Source organism: Mya arenaria, chromosome 11 (assembly GCF_026914265.1).
Source record: "Mya arenaria isolate MELC-2E11 chromosome 11, ASM2691426v1".
In the NCBI taxonomy this organism is placed as follows: domain Eukaryota; kingdom Metazoa; phylum Mollusca; class Bivalvia; order Myida; family Myidae; genus Mya; species Mya arenaria.
This window is the reverse complement of record NC_069132.1, coordinates 4,728,397-4,738,735: the sequence shown is the minus strand read 5'-3', so window position 1 is coordinate 4,738,735 and position 10,339 is coordinate 4,728,397. Positions and strand designations below refer to the sequence as shown.

General features: G+C 32.3%; 1 protein-coding gene across 1 annotated transcript; it reads right to left on the bottom strand.

Moving 5' to 3' along the window:
* Nucleotides 1-454: 454 nt before the first annotated feature.
* LOC128207809 (uncharacterized) lies at nt 455-5,315 on the bottom strand. The gene is given in 4 exon segments (XM_052910949.1): nt 455-659; nt 3,312-3,417; nt 4,343-4,915; nt 5,237-5,315. Coding segments are annotated over 4 exon segments (963 nt in total).
* Between the last annotated feature and the right edge of the window lie 5,024 nt (nt 5,316-10,339).

Sequence of the window (10,339 nt, the reverse complement as noted above, 5' to 3'; positions counted from 1 at the left end):
AATATCTATCTTGAATATGGTTACATTTAAGCTGTTTGACTTCAAAACTTAAAACTTGAGACATACCCAGGAATTTCAACTTTCATGCAAGCTAGACTGGGTCTAAGCTGGTTAAGACATCATGTATTTTAATTTTCTTGACTTCAACATTGTATACAATGCAATTTTTCACATTTCGTCTAAAATCTTGTTTTAATTCTAATTCAATGAAATAAAATCTGTATCAGCCAAAAATATTAGCACAGTAAAGGCAGATTTTTGTTTATTTTCATTTTCATCTGTTGAAAAAAGATCTCAACTAGTTTTTAACTTGAAATTTAGTATATATTATGGGATAAAATGAACCTAAAAGGATTTCATTCTTTCAAATATTGTATATTTGGGTTCAGCGCGGTAAAACTCTTCATTAACATAACTCTAAACTCTTACTACACATACTTTGACATAACCTAAATTACCATATTGGTGTCTGGCAGCAAGTCAAACTTTGTAGGATCTCTGCTGACTCTTTCCTCATGAATTCAGTGATAAGGGCAGGAGGCTTAATGAGATATCTTTGGTGAAAGTTGATGACACGCAGCCCATGGCTGTTGGTAGCTCTTGACAAGGCAACGCCAAGCTGTCCAGGCCTGAATATTTCCTGGCAGTCTATTTCTACTCTGAAATATATCATTAATACACTACAGATGATCACAATTAGATCACTGTCACAGTCTATCGATTTTCAGCAGGTGATAAAGACTGAAAACAATATACAAAGGGCATTAATTGTTCAAATTTTAAAACCAGTTCTTGTGCAGAGAACATCTTGTTAATAACATATACATGTATATGTATATAAAGTTTGAAGAACAAACATAAAAACATTTGTAAAATATGCTCAGCACTGACCAAATGAACAAAGGACATTAATTATAAGTTCCAGAGTTATGATTCTTGTGTACAGCACAGTTTGATAAATTCTCATGAATTTAAAGATCTATCTTTATTTGAACTTTGATACCAATACCTGAAAAGTATGGAAGCGTCCAGGTGCCAAAGTGAAAAATATTTTCCAGTACACTATCTCCTAATTAGGAGATACTAACTCATAATTATGACTTACTAAGTCCTAATTATGAGATACTATCTCATAATTAGGAGATACTATCTCCTAATTACGACTTACTAAGTCATAATTAGGAGATACTAACTCATAATTATGACTTACTAAGTCCTAATTATGAGATACTATCGTATAATTAGGAGATACTATCTCCTAATTACGACTTATTAACTCATAATTATGACTTACTAAGTCCTGATTACGAGATACTATCTCATAATTAGGAGATACTATCTCCTAATTACGACTTACTTAGTCCTAATTAGGAGATACTAACTCATAATTATGACTTGCTAAGTCATAATTTCGAGATACTATCTCATAATTAGGAGATACTAACTCATACTTATGACTTACTAACTGCTTATTAGGAGATACTAACTCTATTCTTGCCTATTACTGAGTTATTTCCCTTTATTTGTTTTTTTTTGTTGTCATTTTCCAGACATTAACTTGCAAACTACTTGATGGAATTTATCAAAACCTAATATTATGGTAAAGCACGATGAGAGGAAGTGCAGTGAACAAGAACCATAACTCTATTTCGGCCAATTACAGAGTTACTGCCCTTTGTTACTTTTTTCTTGTCCGAAGCATAACTTGAAAACTATTGGATGGAATTTAATAAATCTTCATACAGTGATAGATCATAATGAGAGGGAGTGCACTGTACAGGAACCGCAATTCTATTTTAGCTAATTACAGAGTTACTGCCCTTTGTTACTTTCTCTAGTGCGGAGCATAACTTGAAAACTATTTAATTAAACTTCATACAGTGATAGATCATAGTGAGAGGAAGTGCAGTGTACAGGAACTGCAATTCTATTTCAGCCAATTACAGAGTTACTGCCCTTTGTTACTTTTTCTTGTCCGAAACATAACTTGAAAACTATTGGATGGAATTCAATAAAACTTCTTACAGTGATAGATCATAATGAGAGGAAATGCATTGTACAGGAACCGCAATTCTATTTCAGCCAATTACAAAACTATTGCCCTTTGTTACTTATTGCTTATCCAGAGCATAACTTGAAAACTACCGGATGGAATGTAATAAAACTTTATACAATGGTACAGCACAATGAGAAGGAGTTCATTGTACATGAGTCATTACACTTTTTTTAGCAAATTACAGAGTTATTGCCTTTTTCTGTGCTTTTTTTGTCAAACTTTTGTCCGCACAGTAACTTGAAAACTACTAGATGGAATTTCATAAACTTTCATACAATGATAAATCATAATGAGAGGCAGCGTTCGGGGGTATAACTCACCTTCAGTGATAGATCTAGTTTTAATTAATTGGTTTAAGTAATGTTGAGACAATGTGTTGCACGACAATTTTGTCTTATTTGTGTTCATCAACCATTGCAAAAAAAGATATTCAATAGACTTAGTAAGTCATAATTATGAGTTAGTATCTCCTAATTAGGACTTAGTAAGTCATAATTAGGAGTTAGTATCTCCTAATTATGAGATAGTATCTCGTAATTAGGACTTAGTAAGTCATAATTATGAGTTAGTATCTCCTAATTATGACTTAGTTAGTCGTAATTAGGAGATAGTATCTCCTAATTATGAGATATTATCTCGTAATTAGGACTTTGTAAGTCATAATTATGAGTTAATTAGGATATAGTATCTCCTAATTATGAGATAGTATCTCGTAATTAGGATTTAGTAAGTCATAATTATGAGTTAGTATCTCCTAATTATGACTTAGTAAGTCATAATTATGAGTTAGTATCTCCTCTTTAGGAGATAGTATACTGGAAAATATTTTTCACTTTGGCACCTGGACGCTTCCATAGGAAAGCCCACATAAAAATTAAGAATAAAAATGATTAACAGGCAATAATTAAAAAAATTCAAAAAATCCTTTTCATATCCACTTCCCTTCTCCCTTCCTCATGGGATAATAAGCGTATTGTTTACCTATACAATTTGAACTGGCAAAACACATTGGATTAGAAAGTCATTTACAAATCATATTCACATGGGTTTCTCTTGATATTTTTATTTAAAAACTATATATGATGGCAAAATAAAAATGTGTAGGGAAAACCCAATGATCCTTACTTGCACAATCTTCAATTTAAATTTCTGAAACATATAAAAAGAAAAATATATGCACAAACTTGTTGCTAAAATTAATCGAAGTCTGTTTTACATAATACTTTTAAATATTTAAAGGTAAAAATTCACAAACCTGTTCAGTGACATTCCTTGAGCCTTATGTATGGTCAGTCCAAAGGCTGGTTTCAGTGGATACTGCTCTCGCTCAGCAATATTCGTATTCAAAGCAGGATTGAGAACTGAAATATTGAAAGAAATATTTACATTTTGGGCGGTAAAAATGTGAAAATCAAGCATCTCTTTTTTGCCATCCGACGAAGCAAGTGATGGTATCATATTATACTCAAATATTAAAAGAATGACCTTGTATATGATTTCAATGATCACTAATCACTAGTACAAATCTGTTGTTTGTTTTGCAATCATTTTTTTGTAGTATTATAAACTTGTAATAATTGATATTATTACTTTTCGGTATATTGGTTCATTAATCAGCCCCATGTACTTTATAAAGGAATGATTTAATTATTAGGCATTTGATGCTTAAACATTTCTGTAAACTTTGATTAAAGTGTGCAGGGGTCAATATTCATAAAGCAGGAATGGTATTTTCCCAACTTGTCACACTCCAAAATTAAAGCTGCACTCTCACAGATTGACAAATTTGACAATTTTTTGTCTCAGATTCAGCTGATTTTTGCATCAACGCCTTCAATTCAGTCATATAAGATAACTCTCAATAGAAAATATCTCAATTTTTTTGGGATGCTGCCGAAAATTGCATTTTTCTTAAGGCATAAGTAATGCTTTTAGTCATAAAACATCAATTTTGAACACAAACATGAAAAACTGTTATCAGATCTTTTGTAAGCAGTCTTATTTCACTGGTTTCCAGACATTTGCACAAAAATTGGCTCATTCCAAGACAAGAAATAAAAAAATTGTCAAAACGATCAATCTGTGAGAGTGCAGCTTTAAGTATCTCACTGGTCATAAGATATGAAAACATAATTAATTTCTGAAATACTTTATTTACATTGACTTTGCTGAATATTTTTATAGTAAAAAGCTGAAAATTTCTTTAAATTTAACTATGAACAACTTAAGTTAGGAAAAGGCTTAAGATGTTTAATGAATACCGACCTAGATTGATAAAATACTCACCACTAAACTTAGCTTTCTGAACACTGACAGTTTCTCCAATCGTCGCAAATTCCACTACAGGCCCAGTTTCTACACTAATGCTATGAATTCTTCCTACTAGTCCATTTACTAGTTTGTCGGATAAATTTTGTAGCAAAATCACAGGACATCCAACTTTTACCCAAAGTATTTCAGGGGCAGATATTGTACGAATCCCAGATATGTCTTCGGAGTCTGTTGACTTGAACTGGTACAAATCTCCAGGATAATCAAGCAAGCTCGTACGGTTGAAATCATCTACCAGATCATTCTTTGCAAATAGTTTAATACTGTCACTTGCTTGGTAAACTGGTAATGGCCTTTTCAAACTTGCCAGAAACTTCTCACTGTCAGCAGAAATGCCACCAGAAAATACTTCTGTTATCAATTTCATTAACTGTTCATCTTTTGTCCTCACATTATCGTTCAGTACAATTTTATGAGAGAACATTGAAGCAAATTGTGGACTTTGAAAACAGTATTAACCATCATCTTCATAAAGCAAATTTGCCACCGTGGGAAGTTGAAAAAAATCGCCCACAAATATAAGCTGCACTGTTGATATTTTCCTGCTGCATACAGCAATAATTAATTCAAAAGTTCTTTTGCTCAACATGGAACACTCATCAACGATAATACATTGCACATTATCAAGATTATGGTTGACATATTTGAAATGGGCAGTGTTGGCATGGATTGTGTTGATATCATTTGGACTGTACCGACCATCACTAAGTCCTGAAAATGTGTGCACTGTTCAAGCTGCCATGTGGTCGGCATAAACAGTGCATGCGATGCCTGTTGAGCATGCTACTTTAACGTTGACACCTCTCTGGGACAAGCGATCAAAAATTTCTTTTACAACAAAAGATTTACCGGTGCCAGCAGCACCAAGTAGCAACAAATTATGTCCAGCAATGGCAATGTTAGTGGCTTGTTGTTGTCCAGCATTCATTTTTATCTACAAATCGTTGTTAAACGCCTATGATAATGAATGCAGTATGATATTTTAATTTATAAAACTTCTTTCCTTATCATAAATATAAATCTGCAACATATATTCATTCTTACTGGTTATATAACCTGTTTTCACGAATAATATCGAAACTGGAAGTAGAAATTGTTTACATTGATTTGTTCCCGTTTCAGCCTGTTTACAAACCGATAGCGCAGTATGACGAGGGAGCCAGTCATCAGCCAATGAAATCGCTGGATACAACTGGAGTGTTGGAAATCAAAATGGCCGAGGAAAGACTAAAATAGACTCGATGTTTGTTTTTCGCAAATTATAGTGGTGTAAATCATACAATTACAACGAACAAAGTGGTTGGTGTTCAAATTTATGATACTTCATCGAACTGGATACATGTGATCGTACAACATTACACGCATTGTGATATTTACTTAGGTAATTTCATATATTGGATTTTTGCGAACGTGTGTCCAAATGCGATAATATATATGGATTTTTTATGGATAATTTAATACTTTGTTGATTTCGGTCTTTTAAAAGTCATTTGTATATTGACATTAGTCACTTTATTTATAACAAAATCATTAATTTAACTGTAATATATTGTTAACTTCCTTTTTTGGAGGATTGCAAAATTTGAGTTCAACCCCTTGTCTATATAATATATATATAAGAATTATTTGTTTCGAGAGAAACCCCTATGTTATGAACGGCAATAAATTTCATCGTTACCGCCAAATTTATAAATGGTATCTACTAATTGAGCAAGTCAGAACTTGCCAAATAATTTAACTTCTAACTGTTATATGTGATCAAACATACAAAATTATGTGAACATATTAACAATTGCATTATGTATTTAAAACTTAAGCCTGTGTTATCAATAACATTTTAGTTTGATTTACGAGTGATTGTGACCGTGATTTGTTACTTTGATTCGTTTATCTTAAGATTGCTATAATTGGTTTAAGATAAAAGAAATCATTTTACAAGTATGTCTTTGTTAATTGATTTTAGTTCAACTTGACGGAATAGGATACTTGCCGATGGCAAACGTAATATGGAGTAAACAGGTTTCAATGTTGTGGTTTGCTTTACGCTTTTTGCAAATGTCGTCATTTTAAGAAATACAAATGTTATCAATTATTAATTATTACTTTTAATATACGATTATAAATATTATTAAATCAGCTTAAAGTGACACTCTCGTTTAAAATCAATACATATACATGTTTAATAAACATAAATTTTGAATGATTAACCTTTAACTACTTACAAAATAATGCATTTATGAAAAATAATAATTACTGATAACAAGAGTGTGACGGTGTATTAAAAAGGTGAAAGCGCAAAAATATTAAATGATTGGTGAATGCTAAAAGATTTAATGTTATTTACTTTCGTCTTATTAGGTAGAACTATCGTGTTTTCTGCAAATATCTTTTTAAGTCAATTTTAACTCATGATCCTTTATAAGAACCATTGTTTTCGACATCTATTTATCATTTTTGGTATATTAAAACAATTGTATCGATTGTGGTTAATCTTATTGGGGAGTATTTCTGCATCTTTATTAGTTGCTATAAAACGTATGTTAAATACGTCTATTTAATCAAAGACATCATATCCAAATGCCAAGAAGATCACTTTGTTTTCATTCAAATCGTACAAAATGTAACCTGCAAGTGTCCACATCGGTTTCGAAATAAACTAAGAACACTGTTTCTGCAATAAAATGACCAAATGTCTTAAAACTTTGAAGATAATTAGTAGCAAAAAGTTTAAACATAAACTCGGTTTAATGGCACTGGGTAAACGCCAATGACATAGAACAGAAAAACTTAAAGTGGTAGTTTCTAGTTCCGTTTTAAACAATTACTCTAAATTTCTTAAACGATTTTGGTTATTTAGTTTGCATTATATTTGAATAGTTACATCTGGCTGTTCTCCATCCCTTCTCTTTATGTTCCGTTCATAAGAGCATTTATATGTCGACACTTTCCTCGCTCTACAAATACTATTCGCCACAGAAAGCCAAACTTGATAAAGATATTTTCTGTAAGACATCAAGGATCCCGTTAAAACAACTTAATAACGTCATAAATGTTGCACACCCATGTAAATTCCATTACAAATTCGTGATAAGCGTATTATTTCAACGAACCACATACAATTTCACAATGTTTTGTTATGTCTATGAAGTTTAAAGTTTAAAAACATACCAAACATGGTAAGAATAAGTTTTTTTCGTTACTTTGATTATAGTTTAATCTCGTAATTGTTCTATTTTCCGCACATATAATCACTACTTTCAATACAGGAATACAATCTCTCACTGTTTGAACCACCATCAGTAAGTGACTTGAATATTCATATTGCAGTATTTACTTATAAACAGAAACTAAACAAATTGGTATAAATATGTCAGTTCAAGTGCATTGCACATTCCACGTGTTAATAATGTTCGAACGTTGAAACTGTGACAGGCAACAAGGTAACTACTTCATTAAATTATATTAAAGTTTTGTTTCCATAATATAATATAACTCATTCATTACTTAACCAGTTTTAAGAAAGAGCCGATTTGTTTCAATACACTCCGAGCACATGATTGTTTGTAAACAAGTAGTTGCAACATCACGGCCTGAAGAAATCAATATTTTACTCCACTGCTACCGTATTTATTCTAAGGAATACGTCAATAGATTAACTCAGACGAGGGTCATTTGAGGCCAATTAGGGCGACTTATTTAATAATAGCACATTCCAGCCCCATTGCAAGAAAACCAAACAATTAATGAAATCACACACAAAGAGTTTGAAGAATTAAATGGTTTTGGCATTATTATTTTTTTGATACTGACCGTGTTTCACTGTTTCAATGCATATCTGCCGAAACTAGCAGTACAGGTCAGTCCTGCCCTAAATTCGTAGAACTGACCAGCGGTGATGTTAGAAAGATGATAGAAAATGGAGATAACAAAAACACGATGAAAAAAAAAACACAACACTTTCAGGTATCCAAATATTTGAATGTTTATACTTAGAAAAGATTAGAAGAAGGTAATACATGAGATTGAGCTGGTTCTGTTAAATGAGTACGCCATAAACAGTACATTTTCAGTCGGTTATGCCGACGATGCTGCTAATGAGCCAACATCCAACCGCAACATTGTCTAAATTCTAGACAGAAAGCTCAAAAGGCACAACTATCTATTTTGTAATCGCTGAGCAGACAAATACATTTCAACTGACAACAGATGTACTTTGGGCCAAAACTGAATTATTTTAAAAGGTTGGGAATGGGGATCAAGCTCTTAAATAGTTTGTGTATACCACGTGATAAATTGCGTCATAAATGCTACGTCGTTTGCTCCGGATGAAGACTTTAAACATAGATACTTTTTCTTCACCATTTTAAATGAAACATAGCACAGTTTACGCCGCTTACGGAGCCCCGCCTTCGGACTTTTACCAGAGTTTGATTGAGATTAAGTTTTTACAAAACTCGACCAACATTTTTTCAAACGGCCGTCTGACGGAGCACCGTCCAAAAATTATTTTGGAAACAGGTTTGTCGGAAGTGTTTGATGAAACTTATTACCTGATCAAACTTCTGTAATAACATGAATAAGTGTTTCGCATAAATATTATTGTCTTTGATTTAAGTCTTTATTTTAAGCAAAATGTTGCCTTCCGACGTAGCATTTATGACGTAATTTATCACGTGGTATACACACACTGTAAAAAGCAAGTCTCATTACTGAAGATAAACATGCTCTATGAAAAAAGGATTCTGGGCCAGAGCAGTTCCTAATCACTCCTCGATACAGTATGGATGAACACTGCAGCATGTGTTGGCTACGAAGAAAACCATGATTGGTGGCTGGAAAAGAAATTTTACATGAGATTTTTAACTGACGGTTTACATGCATACTAGTAGAATCGTGAACTAAACAGTATGACAATTAAAAGTATAAACCAGTTGAACGTATTTTTATTTTATGAAATTGGTATGATGACTAAGGCCCTTGCTGAGAGTCGAACTCAAAACTCTTCTGTGCTTCAAGAACTGATTTAAAATGAGGTGTCTTGCCAATAAAACTACAAGGGCAATTTCTTACACAATTAAAAATTGATTTTGAATCTAAAAACATATGTAAAAAGCCATCTAAATTATGAAAATTAATATATTACATTTATTTACTGATATCTTGTAGACTATTAAAAAAAAAAATCTACTTATGTATATAGAACATTTATATATGTTTTAATTATAAATCTTAAAAACTCAGCCAAACTTCACAATAGAGTACTATGCATTTGTCATAAAGTACACAAACGCATTAGAAGAATATGTAACAAACAGAAAATATTGACATAAACACTTTATTCCTTAACGATGGTTGTTGTTTATCAATTTCACATTATTTCTGTATGAATTGCAAGGCAGTTCCCATCGAAATCGCGTGCATTTGTTCGACACTTATGTCCTGTCATTTGGGTGCAATTATACTAATGGGCGGGGCATATTTATTACGGAACTATTTTTTTTTAATGAAATCGTAGTAAAATTATTGGCAAAACTAAAATCTGCAGTAAAGCAGTTAAAACAAAATGAGCAACGATAATTTGATTGATTTTAATGTAGATTTTGATTTCATGATGGATGGAACAGTTGAAGAAATATTAAATGGTAATGATGACGACTTATTTCGGAATTTGGAATTGACATTTGGTAAGCATTGAGCATCTGGCAAAAACATAAAATCGATGAAATGAAACAATAACATATTGTAGTGCCTCATCAACGTCCAGAAGCTAGAGCTCAGTTCAACACTAAGTCTTCTCGCGTCCTCTGGCTTTCCTTCCGCGAAAGTTCCAATTGCTTAACACGTTACCCAATCCACAACCACTGTCGTTTCATCCGATGTTATATTCCAAAGAAATGACAATGCACTTGCTAATTTGTCCAACACCGTATTCCAACATGGTTCATACACCAT